The sequence below is a fragment of the Echiichthys vipera genome (assembly GCF_963691815.1).
Source record: "Echiichthys vipera genome assembly, chromosome: 3".
In the NCBI taxonomy this organism is placed as follows: domain Eukaryota; kingdom Metazoa; phylum Chordata; class Actinopteri; order Perciformes; family Trachinidae; genus Echiichthys; species Echiichthys vipera.
The window spans coordinates 13,596,458-13,620,733 of record NC_139828.1 but is presented as its reverse complement, the minus strand read 5'-3'; the positions used below and the strand labels follow the sequence as shown (position 1 = coordinate 13,620,733).

The following is a 24,276-nucleotide window of genomic DNA, read 5'->3' as shown; positions in this document are numbered from 1 at the left end:
AGTTACATTTGAATGAATGTGTCTCTTTAGTATGACCTCTTCCATTGACCCTATTTCCCTGATCAATGAGGCTAACATGACTTAAACACAATGGTTCTTTTGTCTTGCAACCCAACAGAATTTGTAATTCTACAATCCAACTTACACTGAGTTTTTTATATACATATCTCTGCAGATGCCTATCAGAATAAATTGCAGATAGTTATAGCTGTTGCATAATGTGGTCCCCCACAGCTATGGGTGCCATTACAGTGCAGTATTATTTAGCCTTGATCTAATTCAGGGGCCTTTCTCTTGACCTAATGTATACTGATGACAGGCCAGATACTGAAGAGCCCGAGTGGGGGTCTGTTTTAGTGCCTTCCCAAACTCTATTAAGGCCAATGGCCATCTGTACTTATTATCCAATTCTATACAACAGTTACCTAATAAAGAGGGCTAGTTAAGATTTACTGGGCTCATTAAAGAGATGGACCACTCTATCCATGGTCTGTTCTCTGCAAAAGTCCTTTACTTCCATGTCATAGTGTGGTTTAATCTTAAAACATTTTGTATCAATGACTGAACTGGAGCTGACCAGCCAGCAGCCACGATATGAAGGACACTGAAGAGAGATGCACTGCAACATTCATTCCAAGAGGCAAGAAAGGAAGAAAGGAAGAGGGGAAGAGTCACAAATTTAACACCACAGATTCCCATTCAACAAGGAAGGCTCCTATTAAAATAAACATAACCTTTAACCGTCACAGAACAAAATTTATCTCACCTATAATATTCAGTGTAACCATTTTTTTTTCTAAAAAATGGCTTCAGAACTAGAGTACTTTGATGCACACAATAATAGCAGTAATACATTGGCATAAATATAATATCTAAAGTGTAGTTGTCAAAAGGTTAGCTTATTTTAGCAAGGTAGCCTTCCTTGGGCACTTTTAAAGATTTCCCTTAAAGTCTTCCCCTCCCACAAATTCCATCCTGGAAACAAACCAACAAATCCAATCAGCGATCGTTCACCATCCCACCCCTACAATGTCCCAGTGCCAGTGGATGAAAACAAGCATGTTCCATGGGGTGGGGTGCAGCAGGGCAGGGCTAATAGAGGTGCTGGGGAGGAGGTAGAGAGCACTGTACAGTACCTGACCAACTGGTTGTAGATAAAGAGCTGGAATTTAGGGTGAAGGTTGGGAAGACAGACACTGAGGGAGGCCCAATGGTGGGCCGTGAACACAGAGAAGAAGTAGTGGACAGGAGAACAGTGTCTACAACACAAAAACACGCAACAGACAGAGCAAACAGTCACACAAACAAGGGTATGGAAACAAACAACATGTAAGAGGAGAAAAACAAAAGTGAAAACACAAGAGATGTAGAAGGAGAAGACAAGTAGAGAGAAAGGGAGAGATAAGAGTGATATGAGCAATTGTGGTTTTGTTGCACCCAAGGTTTCAGTCTCTCAGGTTTCTGTTGTTGTGAATATGGCAACTTAGAAATGACTATTTTGGGAGACCATGAAGATTTTTCACTTGCATGTTAGTGTTGTGGGTTAGTTAGATCATTGCCAAACCTGTTTATGAAGGGGGTTGAATGATAGTTATCAGTGACCCTGATTCTTAAAAAAATTACAGTGTGAGGTAACAGCGAATATATAGCGTACATTTGCTTTGGCGTTGATTAACAGCATAACAGTAGTGAGAGATAATGACAGAAGGAAGGAAAAGAAACAACTGATAGTTTATTAAAATGGCAAGCAAGCCAGTAAATGCATGATCAAATACAAATATCTTAACCCTTTTTATGTTTTTGTTAAATCCTATTTATCATTTTATTTTTCTAGTTGTGGTGATTTTGATCTTCACAATATATCAAATTTAAAAGAATCTTAGCACTACCATGGAAGACCTGTGATTTATTGCCACGTTATAAATCCTAAACCCCAGAACAATTAACCCACTTGTTGAAGCTACTCGGTCCTGAGAGCCTCTATAATCACCTGACCAAAGCTGTTGGCCAAGTCTAAAACCTTGGAGGACGCACATGAACTCCAAGAACATGTAGTCAACACAAGAGGAAGTGGGTGTAATAAAAATAACAGAATCCACAACCCAACGTTTGTCATATCTGGAAAATAATTATGCCTCTTTAATTCTCTAAAAGTCCCAATATTAAGATTACATAGTGTTACAATAATTTAGAGGGAGAACAACATGGACCATGCTTATCTTCACATCCCCAGCAGTTTAGACAGCAAAAGAAAGATGGAATGCACTGATTAGGCTTCATGAGTTTAGTTGCTAGTTAAGGTAAAGACCCTTTCATAGAGAATTACATTTCAGTCTTTTATGTCCCCGTTGCAAACAGCACAGTGAACTACTTATTGCACAGCCACTCAGATGTAAAAAATATATAAACCATCATTTATAGATATTAATAAAAGTGTAGTTGTTATGCAAGAATATAGAAAAATCAAAATGGGAAAATCTCTATCAACTGATTTGGATCGGTGATCAGACCCTGATCTGATATGTGATCATCCCTAATCAAAAAAAGTTAAAAGAACTGACGAGCAGCCCTAAAGTTTGTAGAAACTACTTTTACAAGCACAAAAGAAGCAAACTTCAAGGGGAAAGGAAGCAGGACAAACCTGGAGTAAGCACTGTTAAAACAACGATAAGGGAGCACAACTTCTGACAATTCACTTATCAATTTATTAGTAAGCAGAGAGAACCCAATTAATATATGAAAAATGAAAAGTATTTACTTCTCATCTGTGTGAGAGCGCATCTTCTTGAGCTTCTGCATGATGCTGCTGGTCTCACTTCCAGAGATGGAGGGCGAGGGAGAGGGGCTGCGGATGTCTTCAGAATGTCTCATGTTGGGAGAGACTGCCTCAGACACGGGGGTTTCTGACACAGGAGTCTCCTGGAGGATGGATGAATGGACATGCAGACAGGCCAAGTATTATTGAGGCCAATAAAAAAAATAAAAAAATAAACAAAAGGAACATGACAGCATGTTCTACAGTTATAAAAATATATTTTCTTTCTTGATTCCATTACGGTTGGACTTCTGTAGAAAAAGGAAAAAACTAAACTAAACTGCAACCCTGTTAAATCGATCTGTTCCTCTGGACAGGCTGTGAAGGAGATGAGTGACTGGTTCACTACTCACAGGTGGCGCTTCAGCCCCGGCACACTTGAGACGCTCCTTAAGTCTGAGTGTAGAGTTTCTCATCCGCTCAATCTCCTCCTGCTGCTTCAGCAAGAGCTGCCTTTCCTTCCTGGCTGCTTTGTTGGCCTCCTGAAGTCGCTTGATCTCAGCCTGGGAACATGAGTACAGTGGCAGAGAAGGTTGGTTTGGAAAATAATGCTTAAGATCTCAGTATACCCAAAAGCTCAATTGTCACTTGATGCCATTATATTTCCACCCCAGTGTACCTGTTCCTGCTGTAGTTTCATCAGAAGGCCCCTCTGCTTCTTCCTGATGGGTGGCATTTTGTCATCCTCTCCCTTGTCTCTCAGCCTCTTTTTCTGGTGCTCTAGCCAGGCCAGCTCAGTCCTGGTCTTCTCTTTGAGAGCTTTCTGGCGAAGATGCAGCAGAGAGCTCTGGTGCTGCAGTCTTACCTCCTCGTCCTTCATGTACTGACGCACCATGTCCATGGTAAACTGGGAAAAGCTGTCCTGTCCGCCAGAAAAGGACATGTTTGCATCCTGAGACTTCAGGAGAAAAAAGGTGGAAAGATTGGGGTTAGATTGGAGTGTCAGAAGTGTTAAATATCAAAAGAGATCAAAGGGAGAGCAAAGGAAAACAAGTAAAGTGAGGTAATGACAAGTAATCATATATGAGAGACCACAAACCACATGCTCAACAAAATACACCCAGGCAAAAAAAATAATCCAATATTTAGTTTTTTAAGGGTTAAGACCATCAGTGGTCACATCCACCCTCAACCACTGTTTTATGGATATGCATTGGCAAATATTTGGTTGACTACACAGCTCTCTCACCTTTAGGAGATTGTGCGCCCCTGAAACTAATGTTGTGTCGTGATTGGCTCCATCATCCTCTGATTCCTCATGGTTGCGGGACTTTTTCTCCTTGGTTCCTCTGCGGTGAGCCTCAGACGGCAGCAGAGAGCGGAAGGAGCGCTCTTCTATTTCATCCTCTGTCATGGATTCATCAAACTTTAAGGAGTACTCTGTTGCCACTGATGTACTGTCTCCTGGAGGAGCAAAAATAAGATAAGCTCAGTGTAAGTTTAGTTTTAAATGCCTTGTGTAGGGGGTTGGGGCTTCCAGGAATGGAATTTATTTGGAGCAGGTGCCACTGCTTCCCAACTGAGCAGTGCATCTATTACTGAGTGTAAATATCATGCGTTATCATAACATTTTGGCCATACAGGCAGGCTTAGTAGATATTTTCTTTGACTAAGAAAACTTAAATGAAAATTAACTGCAAATATTCTTTCATTTCATCTACACTGTGTTGCCTCAATTGATCAGGAATTGATAAGGCAAGCAAAATAGAAGCGGACGAATGAGCAGAATCGATAATGGAACAGGTATCAATGAAGTCTTATTAATTCCCTATTGGTGACACTTATATCAGCAGCCCTTGACAGCTGGATGGAAAGGAAAATAGGACGCATGAAATACTGGTGTGTGTACATGAAAAAAGCACTAAGAGCCATGCTTGCCATCCGATACCTTTCTCATCCACCACAGAAGGGATGCTGTCACTGCCGAGGGAGTCATTTGCTGCTGTAAGAACGTCCTCCTCTATGGAGCTGCTGCCTGCTTTCCTCTCCATCCTCTCTTCAACTCCTCCCATCCTCCATTTCCCTTCTACTGCTTCTTTTTTTGTGCGTTCTCCGTGGTCTGACAAGGCATGTGACTGGCTATGGTGGCTGCTAGAGTCTGTTCCACTGAGGAAAGAGGCAAAGGAAAGATTTAGTTTCCATTTAGATGTATCTTCCCCAAATCTAACGGAAAATGGAGAAACTATTTCCACACTAGCGGTCTGACTGGTACCTGAGGTTGGGTCTTCTGAAGGACAGAGAGTCTGAGTGACTGAGGCTGTTCAGCGAAGACAGAGGTTCCTCTGGTCGGGTCCTTCTGCTTGACACATCACTAGGGAAACTGCAAGACAGCATGAAGACGAGACTTAACAAATATTTAGAACAGATGATCCATTTAAAATGAAAGACCCAAAACTTCCACAAGTTCTTTCACAAAAGGTGTTTTGAGTTTACCTGTCAGAGTCCTGTCGCTGCTTTGAATAGGAGCTCTGCTGTTCTTCCCGCTTGTCCAACAAGGAGGAATCAGAAACACCAGGGGGGACAACCAAAGCCCCTGCTATCTGCGACCGCGCCAATTCAGTCATCTGACAGACAAGATCACAATATAAAGACCAAAGGCTTGATTTGATGAGTCTTACACTGAATATAACACAGTCTTCCTCTGCATGTACTGCTATTTCTTTACTGAAACGCAACCATCAATCAGCTTTTGTTACAAAATAAAGACACTGGCTGTTTTCCAGGCAGGGATTGCTAACCTCTTTGATGTGTCGGGCAGTGTCGGCTGTGTACCGCGCTGCCTCAGCCTGTTGACTCATCATCTTCGTAGTTGCCTCCTGGAGGCCCTCCAAGGTCTCTTTTTGATTTGCAGCCAAGTTTTCCTGCAGTTCTATGTGAGCCTGGACAAAACATGGACAGCATACATACAGGAAAATAAAAGCACACCAACCTTTAGTTTTCAAATGTGAGGAAATGTGGTGGGAATTGGAAAGCTGGAAAGCTATCATCGATAGATGCACATATATATAATATATAATAAGTATTGCAGTATATTGTTGGTAAGATGTGTGTATGTGTTGTTGTACCCTGGCCACTCTCTGCCTGTTTTCCTCCAGCTGTAGCTGTGTCTCCAGGGCTTCCCTTTCAGCCTTGATCTTCAATTCATAGAGGTCACGAGAATGGCTCTGCTGCCTGGCCTGCAGGGTCAAAGTTCAGGGAGCAGGTCAATACAGTGCATCAATACAGACATTAGTGAGGTAGTAACTCACTGAAATGTAGCGAGGCCGAAAAAGCTATTGCATATTATGTATTTGTCATGCAAATTTTTATATCTTATTTTTGAAATCACTGATGAATAAAATTATTGGGAATTACGTGTAATTCACATTTGTATTGTACATTACAATAAGTATACATTTCTGGGTGTAAGCATTAAGATTTATTACTTTAATGTATTTTTAATATGATTTTTAAGTAGCAAACTCCTTTAAAGGAATAACTCAGTGGGATTTATGTATGTAATGTGTGTGGATGAAGTTAGCAGTAACACTGGGAGCATTACAGTATGTGTACAGTTTATTTGTCAGTGAATAAATGCTAAGACTCTTTAAGACCCAAGCAAAGTCCCAGTGCCTTGGTTGTTACCAGCAGATTAAAGTGAAGGGAGTTGGCAACAACAACGTATATTCTTTATATGTCACACTTCAGACATGGCTAAATATACAACAGAGCTTGTATGTAGTCCTAATCTACACAGACTTGTTACTCTCAGAACCCCCTTCTTCACCTTGAGCATCTGGGCCAATGACACGCTCTCCTGCTGAGCCATGGACACACCCATCACCCTTTCCACATCCCCAAGCTGTCGAACTGACTCCTCAATGGACTCCAGATACTGGAGCTCTGCTGCCATACGATGATGCAAGACAGCAGGTGAAAATTGTAGTTCACCTAGGAAAAAGGAAGGGCAAATAGGGCAAGAGAGATTAATAAAAGGGTATATCCTGTTCTTCATCTTTACAGTTGTGACTTCAACTAAAGGTACATTCTGTCTTGTAAGCTTTTTAAAAAATATGGCCCAGCTGAAATCACTTTTTTTAAACCTCATAGTACATACTGTCCAAGATTTACCTAATAAAGTTCTGCTTCACATAAAATCAGTTGTTTAAAAATATTTATATGAGTTTTGTTTACCTGTGGTCTCTGCTCTACCACTGCGAGCTGATGTCCCTGCTGTGTTTGGATTATTTGCCCCTATAGAGCCACTTCTCCCAGGCTCACTGGGAGAGTTTGCTCCTAGAGGAGAACCAGGGTATGGAGAGCCAGACAGAGAAGACTGTTTGGGCCTGCCTGATGTAGACTTCTTACTTTCAAGTCCCAAACTACAAATATGACTAGAAAAAGAAGAACAAAAAACTCAGGTAAGCAATTAATGAATTAATGAATATTGTGAAACCAGACATCTGCTTTAAAATTGAAATGTTTGTAGCATTCAGGTTGATGGGCTTTGGTACATGGGTGCCAGACTTAAATGTATTACTACTCAAGATGTTTTTAAAAACAGTATACATTCAGTAAAAAACATTGTTTTCTAAAAAGAATTCTAAAATAGGGTTTTAAATCATGTACAGGAAAAAGAGAGGTTTTTCTTTTTAGAGTGGGTTAACCAAATGATAAAGAAAGAGGGGGCCCCTTGTCCTGCAAACACTTGAACTGACTGAGGCTGCATAACTGCTGTGAGAGGCCCAGACCATGAATGGCTGCCTTGTGTTGCTCAGAGATGATCAGAGGCCGAGGATGATGTCGAAAGAGATCAAGATACACTCTACTTCTCTATTAAGGATAACAGACTGTTGTACCTTTTATTCTCCAAGGATAACAAATCGGACTCAATTTGCACACCATAATATAACAATATCATCATGATCTCAATGCTAAAACCGTTAGCTTTCATAACAGGAACTGGTATGAATGCAATCTGCTGAAAACCTATAAAAGTGTTAAAAATGAAATAAAACACAGCAACAAGCACTAAGTCACCACCAAAGACAAACAGCAACCTGCTTTGCAAATGATGCCAAGAAGGACACAATCCAGCCTGAATGTCCTGCTTTTATCATGTAAGGCATAGAGGCTCTACAGAGTGGCAGGAATCTGCCACTTTGGCGTTAGAGAACCACTAGAGGGCTGAAATGTCAGTACTGAGCGCTGAGATTAAAAGAAAAAAAATCTCTCCTTTGCTTTGGCTGCAGGCCCAAGCTGTGGCAAAGCTGGCTGACCCGACCAACCACTCTGCGGGCCCCGAAAACAAAATAGCCACTGTTTTCTGTCTTGGGTCAGACTGCAGCCTCCTCCTGTTGCTGGGCAATAAATGGCTGCTTAAACCCTCAGGCCTTCAACAGCACAGCAAGCCACAAGACTGTATAAATTGGCAGCCTCAACTAGGGATATCCAAGCCTAGTTTAGTAATTAGTCATGCCCTCATAAATTAAACTCTGGATCATTACAGTATATACCAAGTGGAGGTTTCAGAGTGGTTTGAACAGTAACACCTGAGATGACCCAGTGCTGAATAGATCACATTCAGTCCTCCTGAGTGCACAAACATTTTTAAATTACATTTTAGTTAAGCTTGGAAATACTTTGGGGAAAACTGTGTGGCTTCATGGGCTAATTTCAGTATTAATGTTATCCATTGAAAAATAAAGATGATAGTAAATAAAGAAATACAATCCTGCCGTGACCCTAAAAGAAACGTATAACCTATCATATTTAGGACAGAATAAAAATATCCCAATGTAATCCAATAGCACCATCACTTTTCCTACAAAGCAGTGTTGTACTAAAGGTTATAGAAAACCAGGAAGGAAGGAAATACCAAAGACAATTGGATGTGAGGGTAATTTAAAGATTGTATGAAAACCATGCACCATTCATCCATCTCTGACACCACTATACATTCTCTTCAATTTGATATCTTAGAGATGCTCTTTACCAAAAAAACTCACAGTGAGTCCTTGAAGTTGGAAAGTTTTAAAGCACCCGACAAATCCAAAAGTACCAACCCTCTCCTTTAATATAGTCTGACAAAGATCATTACCTTTGATGAGAAAGCCCTGATGTTTCCCCTATAGTGTCATTGGAATGGACACTCTTGGCCTGGCTATGGGCAGAGCTTTTATCCGAGCCCCTCTTCATGGAGTCAGAGGATAATGCCTCTGAGGGAGGTGAGCAGGAGCTCCTCTGCTCTTCTACCAGAGTGGCATCACTCTGGTCTGATGATGCACCTGCAGAGGAATGGAATAGTTATATTGTGCAGAGGGGTTTGTTAACTACAAAAACACATCATCTGAGACTGTGTAACATGTAAATAAATAAATATTGACACTTTTGTGATACTCTATCGGTTCTTAAAAACACTACCGATTATTAATTGACATTCTGATGGCCCACATGACCGCCTGCAGTCTTGGCCAACATTACTGTCTTTAAAAGGCTATAGTGGTCTTTGTTTTAAAGCTACTTCTGGCTTCATTGGTATGAGACCAGATGACATTTGTACCAACACCGTGTCATGCTAGCTTGTCAGGAATATTTGATCACCAGATAGCAGTGTTGTAATATATCCTCAGCCATTTGACTCTTCTACTCCAGTATAACAACATATGAATGTCACAGTGTATTCTTTATACTATAAAAGTGTTCCTAAAAATTTGATTTAAAAAAATATCACAGTATATCGCTTTGCTTACAGTATCACAATATATTGAATTGTAACCAATAAACAGCCCGGCTAGTAGAGACTATTTTCTTTTTTTTCCTTTTTAATAATTAATAAAAGAGCGTGAAATAACAACTGATTGAGTGTTACAACAAACCATGCACAATTATTCATTCTCACCTCTTTTTCTGGTGTGTTTGGAGAAGGGTGAGGAACCAGATGTTGTAGCAGAGGAAAGATGCGGTGAGTGAATAGATGAGTGGAAAGATGAATGGTGTGAATTGGGGCCTCCTGTACTTTTGTCATAAGGAGACCTCCTCATCAGCTCCTCAAAATGAGTGTTTACGCTGTACAGGGAAGGGAGAAAGGTATAAGATCAATCACACAATAACAGCATGTCTAGTGAACCAAGGATAAACAGCAGAGTTAATCTGTCTGAGAGTGTTTGTACTGGGTACTCCTCATTCTAAGAAACCTGCAAGAAAAAATCTAGAATACAGAGAGGATTGCTGTCTGAAGGGGCTGCATAGCCTTTCTGTTTGTGAGACATGGATGCCATCCAGTGGTCATTTCAAAAACTAACACTCTTTTTTTTTTTTTCTTACCTGTGTGAATTGGAACATCTCTTTAACTGGCCACTGGCTCCACTGCTGTGTGATGACACAAAGTCGTCTTCATAGACGGCTGCGTCTACGGGGCCATTTCCAGAGTGCAACGAATGGGCAGAGGGAGAGTTTCTCTCACTCACTACAGGACAAGGTGAAGATAGAACAAATATTAATGATCATGCCTTAAACTGCCAGTATGTGTACAGGTTGTTAGTATGAACACGTTATTAGTTTTACTATGACAAATATTCTGCATAGCTCTTATAGATATTCTAACTTTACCCTATTAACAACATTCTCCCTATTTCACATTTATGTCTCATCACCTACATCTAATATGGAAAAGTTGACTGTCATATTTTCATATGTGAACTAACCTGTAACATGGCCATGAAGATTCTTAGTGAAAATGTTGATTACGCTTAGAGGGCTTCCTTTGTTTAGCTCCTCCCAGGCTGCTTTGCTGCCATCGTGCTGGGCAAAGGGTGAGCTGAGGGCCGGGCACCTCGCTGCCTCCCTCTGGAACTCCGACAACCGCTGGTAATCCCTTCTATGACCCGCACTGTAGTCGACTGCCTCCAGGCGATCTGTCGTTCTAGGTACCCGATTGCTGGAGGCGTGAGGAGGGTTTGCTTCATCCTCAGAAAAACTCCCTTCACTGATGGAACCAGCACTTGAGTCATGGAGATCTGTACGGTTCTTATCCTTGTCCTCTATCAATCCATATCTTCTCCTTTGTTCCATTGTATCCATTGTATCTACCTTTTCCAAGCCATTGAAAAGCCTCTTCCTTTCATGTGTATAACTGTTGAGAGTAGGCCCTGCTCTATCAGCAGAAGTTGTTTGTGGACTGGTTAACTTGGTGTGTGTACCCTTCTTTTCTTTCTGTCCCCTGAGGGCGTGCAGATTGCCTGCTCCTGGAAGAACTGTGCCATTGTATGAACTATGACCTGTGCTAGTCAAAATCCTCTGGATCCTCGTCACTGTGTCATCATTTTCTGTGGCAGCTGCTTCTGCCCAGCATCCACCTTCAAGATTAGCTTGAGAGGGCCTAAGAGTATCCACGTCCATTGAAGTTTCTGTACCATAGTTAATCCCTTCCCCGGCAAGCTTCCGGGCCTCGCTCTCGATACGGTTGGAGAGAGATGCCGCCGTGGCCTTGAGGGCCTCAATGCGGGACACCTTGGACCGCGACCTGTTGAAAGGTGCAGTGGCTGGTTGCTGAGTGTGCTTAACATCACTAGTTGCCACCGCAGTCTCCAGCTTGAGAAGCTGAGAGAGGAGATGGTCACCAAAAGGGGCTAGCACATTGCTGCTGGGACCAGCCATAGGTCTAACAGCTGGGCTCAGACGGTCGGGCTGAAGCATCAAGGCAACTCCAACATCCAGATCATTCCTGTAATATGGGAGAGCAACAAACAGCTTGCTTTATAAAAATGATTCAACTATGTTTAGGTGTATTCACTGTGCTTGCTACTGTACCAATAATTCATTTCTAATTGACATTTGCGTGTGCTCTCCCCTGCAAAAACACCTTTATGTGTTACAGCCATTTTTAAGATATATGTATTCACCAGCCAGATATGCAACTGACAATTAAACTGTACACACCATAGTAAAAGGGATAACTATATCACTAAATACACACAGTAAAAGATGATTATTATATCTTTCTATGTCACAAGTAAAATCATTCCCCAACCATATCTGAATTTTAAGCCAATTATCTGAGATGTTCTTTCATGCATCTAAAATAGGAGCAGTGAAAAGTGCCTAAAGCCAAACTTCTTGAAACAAAGAGTTTCCCTGTTTGGTATTGTCAGGTGATTTCTGAGAATCTCCATTAGATAAAAGTATATGAGCACCGTGCAGAGAGTTTTTTGTTGTTTATCAGGATCAATAAATCAGTGTTTGTTATACTGGAGAGAGATGAAGAAGAGCGGGTACTTTTGTGTGTGCATGCATGTACCTGGATAAAGGAGGAGGCTGATCATTCAAAGACATATCACTGCTTGAGGGGCTCTGTGGTGGCTCCAATCTTATGTTCTCTTTGTCTGACTCTCCTGAGGGCTGGTACATCGGTCTCTGTGACAGAACACAAGTTAACGCACATCATCAAAAAGTATTTTTTTCTTACACGTAATTAAATTAATTTATTTTTAGCTTTCATATATAAATATTGTGACCATGTTTCAGGTGTATCGACAATACCATTTGACTAGGAGCAGCAGGTAGCATCTGTGTGGCCTCCTCTCCCAGCTGGGCCTCCTCCAGGAGCAATTTGTTGTAGGTCTCCTGCAGCCGCTTTTGTACAGGGGCCACAGGTGCCTCGCTGGGAAGGGCCACTGTTTTAGCCACTTCTCTTTGCTTCCTGTAGAGCTCCTGCAATCTCTGGTTTCTCCTCTCTGCCTCCTCCCTTAGTGCCCTCTTCTCTTCTGCTTGACGCCTCTTTCTCTCCTCTTGTTGCCTGGAAATGTACTGGCGAACAGTGTCTGCATCATAGTGTCGCTTTTTGTGCCCCGAGTCAGCAGTCTCTGGTCGATGTGTGGTGGGGCTGGCGCTGCGGCAGCCTCTTGAGGAGCTACCTGTTGCCACAGTAGTTCCCCAAACGGAGACTGGAGTCCTTGTGCGTGACCCTGATCCCCCTCTCCCTCTCCTACCACTGCTCCCACCCCTGGACCTTTGCCGGGCCCTTTCCTCTTTCTCAGCTGCTTTGCACTCCAGCTGAAGATCATCAAGTATCCCCTGGATGTCGGCTGACAACAGGTCTGAGCTTACACCCACTGGGGCCTTGTCCCGATCTGCAGATGAGGGGGTAGATGTGGTTGTGGAGTGGCTTTTGGATTGAAATCCACTACGAGGCCTTTCGGTGCTGTTGGGGCGCGGTCGTGGGTTTGATTTTGAGTGTGGGTCTGAACTGGAACAATGGCCGGAAGCTGGTGGACATTTACAGAAAGGCAAAATGTTACAGTGGGTAACTGGTAATCAACTTACTAACTGAAGCACACACTTACATGCACTTTTGGATTCAGTGTGGAAAGGCTCAAATATTTCAATAATTAAAATAATTTGCATTTGGTATGAGAAGGCATTTAGTCCCACAAGGGGAAATTACATTATTTACTCTGTTATTATATTACACACACAGGCCTGAAATTCACACAAGCACAAACAGGACCTGTATACTGTACATGCATTAAACAGAGATATGTCAGATTGGGGGGGGGGGGCTATAAACTGAGCTACTGCCAGCTTAATAATAGTTTCAATGGTAAAATAAGACTAGGTTGATGAAATCAAATTTATTTTCACTATACATACTATCAGACGTAAGTGTGTGATCAGTCTTTACACTATTTATTCAAACTGGCAGTGGGCTAAAAACTCTTAAACTGTTTTTCTGTTTATCTTTTATCAGTGTATTTAATAAACAAGTTTGTCACAGCTTGCAAAACATTGGATGCCGCCAACAACAACAACAACTCCAAGACCAAAGCACCTGACCCAGACAGAATACGCATACTAAATGAGGCTTGGGGAGAAGGCTTGCCATGGCAACTCTAATCTGGGCCAAATTTTACAGTCTCTAATCCAGACAGTTTTTTCCTTTTCTGAACATGGCTGCAGTGATCTCTCCCTGGCCCACTCTGCCATTTCCCAGAGTACATGCTTCCCACATGGGGGGCAACCTCTGGAAAATCAGGTCATGACTAATTGTGCACCCAACCAAAACAGCCAGTCAATCTCTATTCCTTCCGGTCAGTGGTACCCAGTACAGATGAAGCTCACAAAGACAGCGGTGGATGTACAGTAGATAGTGTGTGGGAGAGTATGAGACAGAGTCTAAGTCTGTGTGTGTAGAGCAGCAGCCAAAACACTCTTTCATTATTCATATTCTTTGGCAGGCACTGTTGTCAGTCTAACTGTGGGTCCAAGGCATGCAAGACGTATTTAACAACCTAGAGATGATTATTTTAAAACATTGTCCAATTACATGGATGTACTCCATTAAGAGGTAATAGCACCCAGAGCTGAAAAGTGTATTTAATTTAATAAGTGAAAGTTCAATAGCAACATGAGAATAGAGATTAAAGTCAAATGAGGACATATCATGCCTGAACAGGGCAGGGGAAGGTAGAATTCACATTTTAGTGATTAAAACTTGTCCTACATGTCCCTGGACAAAATATTGCAAAGAAGACATTTTAACATCATGCTGACATATTTTGAGTGGCTCTTTAAATCCTAGTAGAAAGCTAATTGCCTTTTTTCTTTCTTTCTTTCTACCTCCTGACACGCTAGTTAATGACAGTATGTCCAGCTGAGCAATACCATTGAAGCAGAGATTACTGTTATAGGCAATCTGGGTCGGCTGTTGGTGTCATGAAACAGGCATAGTAATAAGATAGGAGTGTAGTGGCATGTACAGAAGTGTAAGAATTCCCGTCTCCAGGTCCCACCTGTTCTGCTCAGTCTGTCAGCTGGCGGAGGTCTGTCATCTACCCTTTGCAGCTTGGGAACTGGACCCAGCACCATCTTTACCAGCTTTTGGCCCTCTCGCCATGATGCAGGGCTGATCACTGCAGTAAAATAGCACATTAACACCTTAGATGCTGCCAGTGAAAAGCAATATAATTAAATATAGTTTATGTTGACCTAATGGAACATGACTGCATATGCGGAAGAGACACAAGAAAAGTGTTTAAGAAACAAGGTGCACTGCTTTAGTAAGAACAATATAAATGTCAAACCATGGACCTCATTATTTACTTTTTTGAAGTTACTGAAGTTGTGAGTGAGAGGTGAGGAAACAAGGAAACTTGTCAAACCCCCTCCCCGCACAACTACTACATTTTCCTTCTTGCCCCTAGTAGCTATCTGGCAAAATAATCAAAAATATTTTTTATTTCACACAGCTATCACTGTCCATCCCTGCTGCTCAAAGTTCTGCCACCAGCCCAGTTCAATGTGTACTGATGGAACTACCATTGTGGTGCTCAGAGCACTGGAAAGTTACATTTCAAAAACAGCAATGTTTCTTTATCTGGACTAATCTCAAGAGCTCTTCCCAAGATGACAAATTCTACTGAAGAGCAGTTCCTGGTAATGAAGCTGCACAGTCAATAACATGCATGCAGCTGTTTGTACTGGTTGGATGAGTTAACTGAACCTGGCCACAGCTTTCAGAGGGCTATTTATAGTGCTGTGCCAGCACGAAACAGAGACCAGTCCGACAACACAAAAGTTAGAAGAAACGAAAGTAGACAGCAGGCACAGAGTGAATCAGAGCTAGATCACAAGAGAGATATGTTTTGCAGCCAGCTTTCATGATATCCAGATGTCATGTTCTCAAACTGAACTGTATTTCTAAACCGGTAGCAATGAGAATAAATCATTCATTGGGATGATCATGACAAATTTTATCATTTATTTCTTAGTTAGCAACCATGATTACATTTGTGTCTTCGGAAGCATATTTGTAAAAGGGGAGGGGGGTTTTCTCAGCTGTCAGAGGTCCGTTATGTCCAGGTTACAGCTGTATGTGTCTATGATTCTTCTATGTGGCTGTCTGTATGCTATACAAACTGCATGTCACACATACTGAACATTTCGTCTGGGATTAGAGTCTTAACACAGCTTTTGAAGCCAGCAATGTCTCTGGTTCATGTACTGGAACACACACAGGGGTGGTTTGGGGAAACTGAGTTGATGGAAGGATAACACTGAATGTTGCAGTCTGAACACTGGGTTCTGCAGTCTGTTTGATGCATTTATGACATTATTTTATTTAGATTCAAATGACAGAATTTATGAATATTTTATGTTAAGCTTGCATGTTAACAAAGTTAGCACTTTTCAAGACTGTATCCCTCTCATGGTGACAAAGACACCAAAGCAGGTTCTGTGCTTCAAAGCAGACCAATAGTTTAATACGTGAGGCTCTTGTTTTGGATCATATGCACTGACCCATTCTGAAAGATGATTCCACAAACGTAGCTTTCCTACTGTTACTAATTAAAAAAAGATCAGAGGATGGGTTGGCCCTCTCACATAAAAGAGGATTATTATACCTGGTTTTGCATGTGGCTCAGAGGAAGGGGCAGCTCTGTGGACCTTCCTGACTGGTTTGGGAGGCCTCCTCTCTTTGGACCTGTCTGCTCTCTGTTCCCTCTGCTGCTGATGTCTGCATCTGGTGTTCTCTGAAGAAGAAGAACAAGCTGAGAATAAGCAACAAAAACTGACAAATATTTCTTAATTTAACTAAAGTTTGAGTTGGCTGAAAAACAAGCCATGTGCCCAGGGTCAAAAATCTCTGATGTTATAAACCAAAGACATGAGCATAAATCATGTTTGTTTATGCAACACTCTTCTGATACAATATTTTGTGCGCTTCTGACAAATGAATACAACTACATGCCACATATTCATGTAAGATCATTAGCTTGCTGATGTGGTTTTTCAGACAGCTCTCAGTGCTCCATGCCATAGGGTTTCCCAAATTCCAGGAATATATGAGTATCCAAGCATGTCAGTTCAGGATCGCTGCAGCAAGCCCAGGTAAGAACATAAAAAAATTGTATTTAAAAAAAAAATAATAATTTCTGGAACATCCTCACCGTGTCAGAAAATGTTCCAAAAAAGGAAAAAAAATAAAATAAAATTGGTGCCCTATGCTTACCAGCAAACTGTTGTGACAGGTCTCTGTATATTTCTCTGCTGAGGTTATGAAACTCCTCCTCCTTCCAAACTTTCCCATCCGGGGTCCGGATCTTTGTCTCAGTGCTGTTGAAACCTGAGTCAAAATAATGAAGATGTAAGCTGACACATCTTGTTTCCAACTATATTGAACAAATCTGTATTTCGAAACCATCATGCTCTTAAAATATCATTATTTCTTTATTTAACAAAAGGTCAAACAAATGAGTAAGTTAAAGTTTGAGATATATCCTAACACTGATGGTACCTTTGTATATAGGTGCAGGTGGTGCAGCTGCTACTTTCCGTATTTTGGCTGTGGGCATGTTGCTAGTGCCAGCATTGCTACTCCCCACAGCTGCCATAACAGGCTGTTCCAGATATCCCAGCAGCTTCTCTCTTTCTGCAGCCTCCTCGAGATGTTGTCTCTGCCTTCGAATACGTTCTTTGAGCTTCTCCAGCTTATCATCAGGCTGATGTCGCCTTAAGTTCTCCAACCGCTGGGAGGCTGAGCCAGGGCTGGTGGAGGGAGTGCTCTCCCCTTGGCGTATGGAGTCTGGGGCTGGAGCTAGACATGGGCTTGCCTCTTGGCTTTCCATGCCAAGTTGTGCTTTTGGAGTGCTTTCCTCTTCTGTCCCCTCCCACGCAGGGACTCTTACACCTGTGAGATGTGACTGGTTTCCAGTAGTCCTCAGGGTGTCCAGGGCTGGCTGGTCATTGAGGTAGCGTACCTCTGTGCTCTCCAGAGCTGAGGAGTGTGTGCTGTCCAGGTCCCTGTCCGTTTGTTTGTCCCTGGTGTCTCTCTGGTAGACCAGCTGGCTGAGCAGAGGATCTGATGGAGGCTGAGAGGATGGGTGCGTAGACCCTGGCACTGACTGCAAACTGTAGGCCTCCAGATGAGAGGAGGGATGTGGTGGAGGGGTGGCCTCTCTGGACACAAACCAGATTACATGGGATCAGGAAGGGGATCAAGATTTACTCTTAATTTACCACTCACTGAGTGTACAGAAGAACACATGTATGGTTGGTCAAAGGGTATAGAAGGAATACATTAAATAAAATATGTACCGAGAATGAAAAGAAAAGTTGTTAAGTAAGTCTTGGTACACTTCCACTGCCATCACTGACTGACTGACAAGATTGCACAAAAATATTACTGGTGACTGCCCAAGTATAATATTAAAAAGGGATCTAAATATCACATAATATACGTAGTGTGAGTATGTGTGCATTTGTTGGTAATAGCAAAACAAAGAAAACTTGCCTCGCTTAAACCTGACATTGATTTTCTGGGGGCAACGGAAACAAGTTGTGAACACAATGTTGACATATCGTCACTTCCTATGTTGATATGACAAATGTATGGGCTTAAACTCTACCTTCCCTTCAACCACTCGATCGGCCCCAGTGAATCTAAGTTTAATACTCATTGTCCTTAACTGCATTTGGTCCCAACAACTCTTGAGAGCATATTCACATTTGACATCTAGTAATTCTGTTATACTGTGTGGCGTTATTAAACTTAACAAATGCAGTGCAAACAGCAGAGCCTTGAGCTATTGAAGTATCTGTGGGCCATTTAGCAACAAGCTATTCATAGGAGATGTCAAGAACATATGGTAACAGTATGGAAGTCTTGAGGAGTGAAGAGGGTTGGGGACCGACTCTTATTTAGGTGAAAGAGCTCTCCTGATGTATAAAGTTACAACAATGAGCTGACGCAATAATGACAATGAAAATATCACAGCCTAGTTGGGAAATAAATCCTCTGCTGATACTCCACAGAGCGCACACACTGTACACAATGACTAGATTGGTATACACTGGTATCATTTTAATATCATTTAAAATAGTAATATTCTTTTTTTGGGTATACGCTGGTATCATTTTAATATTATTTTAAATAGTAATATTCTTTTTTTGGGTACACACTGGTATCATTTTAATATTATTTTTTTGGTATACATTTGCAATTAAGGCTTTATGCTTTTAGGTAAACCTTTAAGTTTTGTCTTGTTGTAGAAGACATGAAAAACGTTTACCAATGTGATTAAATCGATGCTTGAAAGCATCAATTACAGATATCCAGTCATGAGTATGACAACATAGCTTCCTATCCAAATACAGCAATGTTACTAGAGGGGTGGCTTAGAAAGGTTTTAGAATGCATGTCAATGCAGAATTTGTACCTGTAGGAGGTCAGCGGTTCCCTGAACTCCTCGCTGTTGTTCCTGCGGACATTGCTATCCTGGGTGGCATTTCTCAGTGGGCTGCGTGAGCTGCTCTTTTCTGGACTCTGCTGACTTCGCCCCCTGCGCTTTGAAGACCCTCCATTGTCATCAGCTTGTTGTCCATCTGTAAAAGCAATTTAATTTAATTAAAATAGCTTGATAAGTAGCTCTTGTAAGGGTACGTACACATGCCAAACACAAGAGCGACGCCACTGACATGTAAAAGCACTTATTTTCCCGGGTGAGACAATTTCACCATGAGTTTAACAACATAAAAGTTTTGCAACACAACAGTGCCTGACCAACACAGCTTGCATTTTCCAGGCGGTAAAAACAGCAGCATGTCTTCTATCCCTAAATGTAGAAGTAAACGCATCAAAATGACATTCTGAAATAACTCACCCCTGCATCGTACCGTCCTGGGGGATTTCTTCTTGGGGGGGTCCATGACAGACTCCAAGAGAACCCCTGTCCCCGGAGCTGCCTCTAGACGGTTTTCTATATGCCGCAGCTACAGAGGGAGAATACATGTCAGCCTCCTTGGGTTATGTGACGATGAAGGAGAGTATCTTCAGCATCATCAAATATGCTAGACTGTATTCAATAACTTTAATGAAATGGAAATAACTTCCCAGAGGCTGACAAAGACATTCAGAAGAAAACTGTTCCTGGTGTACTTACAGCAGCTTTGGACTGAGACAAAGTTTTCCATGCAATAGTCAGATCTGAAGAAGAGGAAAATAATTGAAATCCAATATAATAACTAGGTGATCGACAACTTCTTGCTAAACATGCGTATGACAAGTAATTGTAATTATTAAATGAATTATTAATTGTTTAAAATAAAGTGACTGTATAGGAACACTATACCAACACTAAATACAACTAAACTACATTGTTTACACACCTGTACCAATATTGTTATTGGTAAGCTGCTGAGCAGAGCTTTTAACAGACACCTCAGTCCTCCTGCTGCTTCTCATCTCTCTCATTCACCTGAAACCAAGATTAGACAAAGGCAAATACTGAAAAACAACACTGAGCAAAAGTGACATAAATAATTAAAACTATATACTTTAATATGACACTGAATACATTTCAGCAGTAAAATAAAAAATGTTAACTAACATAAACAAGCTTTAGAGACAACAGTCTAGAAGAAGGGAGTGTGAACACATTAAGATACACATACCTGTATAAAGGCAAAAAAAACATATGCTGTGAAATCACCAAAATCTTTAAAAAAAAGCCATACAAATGTTTAGTCATACCATCCTGCCAGCACTACACAATAGAACGTGTGTATAGCCTAATTAGTTCCTTGTATAACACATGTAACTATTGTGACAGCTTGTTGAAAGCAGATTAATGTCACCCTGGCATTTAAAACAGGTTTTACAACAGAACATTCCTCAAAAGACTTCCATGAGGGAAGGTAAGCAGAGTTGGTCACATGTCAGCCATGTGATATTTACTTAAAACAGCCGTTATGCTATGGTGCAGGTGTTTGCTTCCACTAACATGCTAGTCTTATAAAATCAATGACAACAGTTTTGTTTTGATTTGGGAACCCTCTTCCTTAGACTTTGCAACGTTAATCATTTAAGTGTACCATGGATCTGTATGAAGATCTAGCCATGTTAGTTAGCTCTTTATGGGTGTTTTGCGCTCACATTTAACACCCTTTGAGTCATAAGGAGCTCTATAGAAGTCATGCCGTTTGCTCATAACCATCACGTAACAGAGTCCTTAGGCGATGACGACAGATCAGAGAGCAAATAGGAAGAAAACTAAAATAATCTGTTTCTACATTGACGGCATTTCTAACAGCCCTCACCATTAATCATTGATGACCGTGATCATAAACTTAAATTAACAGTGTGAATTAAGTTTACTAAACTCAGACTACAAACTGGAGTCTGAATCAGATGGGGCTGAATCCCAAACATATGGTTGGAGAGCCAAGAGAAGCTAAAATTGATGTTGTTTAACCGTGTTCAACGTTAGCAAATTCATACATGGTACTAACGTGTTAGTTTGTCAGGTTATCCGTTTGACTATCAAGATAAGATGACGTTGGCTACTTTTGGCAAAAGTTGTGACTTGAACTCAAAAGTGCACAGGCCTGCATTACATGAAACACTTATGTTTTAAGTATACATATGTTTATACAGAATATATAAGTTATATAAGTAACAATTAACGTTTCTGAGACCGACGTTAACCTCCACAACCAAAAAGTCTACAAACTGAAAGCCTAATCGAGGACTTCAGCCCGTATAGACGTTTTCAAAGATGTAAACATAAACGTTCTAAATGTGCCATAGTTTATTTCCCGTTGTAGTGTATGTAAATGACATCAACTGACAGGAAGTTAACAAGGGCCATGGCTGTTGCCTAGCATTGGAATCCATTAAAAAGGTCTATGGACGCTATACTATAAAAACCTTCATCCAGGGACACAGACTGTATGTTGCTTCTGTTTACTTCTTTTTTATTTGAATAACAGAAGTACCTTTCAAAATGTTTAGTAAAATAAATAAATAACAAAGATGGCAGATGACTTATATAATTACTTATTCGACTCATTCATTATCTTAGCAAAATATCATATCCATAAAATTATTTGGCTTAACAAATTACCCTCCTTTTATATTTTTAAAGATTTATATTCTAAAGCATATTTCACCACTATGGAAACTTAAAACTCAAAAATAAGAAATTGGCAAAAACTATTATATTATTTAGGCATTTCAAAATGACTCCCTTAGTTCAGCAGACCCCAAACTTATTTGTTATTCTTCATTCCTTTTTTTTCATGTTTTACTGTCTTTGACCATTTTAATTTAAGTTATTATTATTTCTACATATTTCTACATTCATAAAGAAATGTTGATATTGTGTATAACTCTGGAACATGTAAGAAAAGGTATCTTTATATTGAATCTTTTCAACAAAAATAAATAAATAATGGACATAGGCGGTTGCAATATCGCTTCCGACCACTACCGCCATCACTGTGCAAAAGAGTGCTTGGCAGTACCCAGCCGTTTTACGAGGAAGAAAGTACGTGCCATCTTTGACTTTACATGGCTTGCACAGACTTGAACTTTAATCACCCTCACACTATCGTAGTACACGCGATTGTATTATTTTACATTAAAATGGTATCGCAGATTTTTCAGCGCGTATATCACTGAGTAGTTTACTTTCAATTCAACGACTTCAGAATTTAAAACATTATTTTGTAAAAACATCGAGAACCTGAAAAAGGTGGGTTCACGCTGATATTACATCGGAACCTGTACAAGACTACTCGAACGGTAGCGCTGATATTGTTGAATATAATTAATTATAACAATACTAAATTACACAGCAAGTGATGATCATCTATCTATTTTTTAATAAATCGTACTATACTTTTTATGTATTGTGCTACTTTTTAAAATTGTACTACGGGTATTTCCATTATGTACTAAATAAAAGTCATAATTATCATTATTATTATTATCATCTCCAACGTCACATACGCGATAACGACGTGTGTCGTCAAGGCTACGACTGAGTTATTCGACACAATCCATCATATTCTACTTTCGGGTGTGAACTAAGAGACATTATATTATTGTTTGCTAACACCATATTAATATTATTTAAACAATCTTAACTTTTGCAACAACCGTGTCTGGTTTCCTTGTGTAACCGCCGTCCGTCCAAAACATATGTCTACAACTCAGTCTAACGTCCGACTTCAAGATGACTTATGTCGAACTATCTCCGGCCCAGGTGTTAGCCAGAGTCATACATACATGTCTATAGCCGGAGCCGCTGATTCGAGAGTTGATGTTAGCTGACAGGAGAGTCATGAATTAACTCAGCTGAACATCTCTCTGGAGAGACATAACACATACCGTTAGGGAAACTATCCGACGTGTCTAGATGTCCACATTCATGTTGACGTCCTCATGATAAGAAAACGCGAACTTCTCCGGACTTCTTCTTCAGTTTCGTTCAGCCCAGTCTGTTTGCTAACGTTAGCGTTAGCCAGCTAACGTTAGCAAACCAATGTTAGCTAGTAGTTGTGCCAACTAAGCTAGCAACTTTTTCTAGCGACATGCACCCATCGTTGTTGACTCAGTGTTTGTCCGGGCAACTAAATAGCCACGTCAACTGTGAGATTCCTAGAAAGAAATGTCGCTACCCGCCTCTGATGCTGCCTTTCCCGGGTTACTATGTTGATGTTTCTCTACAGTGAAACTGGAGTATCCAAGAGGGGTAGGTGACTGAGATCGAACTCTCGCGAGAGTTTGACTACGTCAAACGACCGGAAAGCCCCACCCTCACCTCCTAGTATTTAAAAGATAATTTAATACTTAATTCCCTTGATAAAATGAAAAGGAAGAAAACAACAGTTTTAAAAAATATTGTACTCAAATATAGGTTGTACCGCATCTACGATGACCTAATTTCTCCTCGGGGATAAATAAAGTTATCTATCTATCTATCTATCTATCTATCTATCTATCTATCTATCTATCTATCTATCTATCTATCTATCTATCTTTGTTTGTTTAGTTGTTTTTTGTTTGTTGCTTAATCTTTTATGTAAATCTTACGCCTGTCTTATGTGTCCGCAAGCATGTAATAAGAATGGTTTCACTTGTTTAACTGTACTACGTGTAATGTAATGAATTTTGAATTATTGAATAAAAATTTAAAAAATCAGGAAAAAATGTGTCCATAGGGTAGATGTTAAGGTGTGTGTGTGTGTGTGTGTGTGTGTGTGTGTGTGTGTGTGTGTGTGTGTGTGTGTGTGTGTGTGTGAATGACTGTATGTGTGTGTAGGCCTATGTGGTCTCGTAGTTTCTTTCTATTTTTCAACGTTAAATATTATCAGTAAATACACACGCATCTGGACATTACTTTGCTTTCCTATGCGTTTACTGCCACCCAGCGCCCTGAGTGTGCATCGCATACAGAGACACGGACAAACTTTTGTGCATCGCACCGGATCCTGCACATAATAATAATAATAATAATAATAATAATAATAATAATAATAATAATAATAATAATAATAATAATAATAATAAAACATACTATAGCCATTCAACCAAATCCAGTTAATTTGAGTCATTTTTCATCACAACATTATTGCTTCAGATTTTTTTTCTTTATTGGGGCCCGAGTCTTTCACTGGTCCCTATGGCAACAAATGGAGTGTGC

General features: G+C 40.6%; 1 protein-coding gene across 4 annotated transcripts in view; it reads right to left on the bottom strand.

Moving 5' to 3' along the window:
* cep350 (centrosomal protein 350) overlaps positions 1-23,276 on the bottom strand; it is a 34,173-nt gene extending 10,897 nt beyond the window's left edge. For 2 of the 4 annotated variants that reach the window (XM_083940399.1, XM_083940401.1), the window contains exons 1-27: positions 22,962-23,276; positions 19,958-20,046; positions 19,732-19,775; positions 19,453-19,561; positions 19,009-19,174; positions 17,088-17,749; positions 16,803-16,916; positions 16,195-16,323; positions 14,584-14,703; positions 12,335-13,059; positions 12,093-12,208; positions 10,501-11,519; positions 10,121-10,262; positions 9,696-9,862; positions 8,895-9,081; positions 6,989-7,188; positions 6,582-6,745; positions 5,881-5,991; positions 5,554-5,694; positions 5,249-5,379; positions 5,028-5,135; positions 4,704-4,921; positions 4,005-4,219; positions 3,435-3,713; positions 3,169-3,318; positions 2,759-2,919; positions 1,137-1,259 (exon numbers count right to left, since the gene is read on the bottom strand). In XM_083940399.1, coding sequence (XP_083796525.1) covers positions 1,137-1,259; positions 2,759-2,919; positions 3,169-3,318; positions 3,435-3,713; positions 4,005-4,219; positions 4,704-4,921; positions 5,028-5,135; positions 5,249-5,379; positions 5,554-5,694; positions 5,881-5,991; positions 6,582-6,745; positions 6,989-7,188; positions 8,895-9,081; positions 9,696-9,862; positions 10,121-10,262; positions 10,501-11,519; positions 12,093-12,208; positions 12,335-13,059; positions 14,584-14,703; positions 16,195-16,323; positions 16,803-16,916; positions 17,088-17,749; positions 19,009-19,174; positions 19,453-19,561; positions 19,732-19,775; positions 19,958-20,042 — 5,786 coding nt within the window. In that variant the 5' untranslated portion in view covers positions 20,043-20,046; positions 22,962-23,276. The remainder of the gene's footprint in view (positions 1-1,136; positions 1,260-2,758; positions 2,920-3,168; positions 3,319-3,434; positions 3,714-4,004; positions 4,220-4,703; positions 4,922-5,027; positions 5,136-5,248; positions 5,380-5,553; positions 5,695-5,880; positions 5,992-6,581; positions 6,746-6,988; positions 7,189-8,894; positions 9,082-9,695; positions 9,863-10,120; positions 10,263-10,500; positions 11,520-12,092; positions 12,209-12,334; positions 13,060-14,583; positions 14,704-16,194; positions 16,324-16,802; positions 16,917-17,087; positions 17,750-19,008; positions 19,175-19,452; positions 19,562-19,731; positions 19,776-19,957; positions 20,047-22,961) is intronic. The other 2 variants (XM_083940400.1, XM_083940402.1) reach the window with 2 other exon arrangements.
* Positions 23,277-24,276: the final 1,000 nt, after the last annotated feature.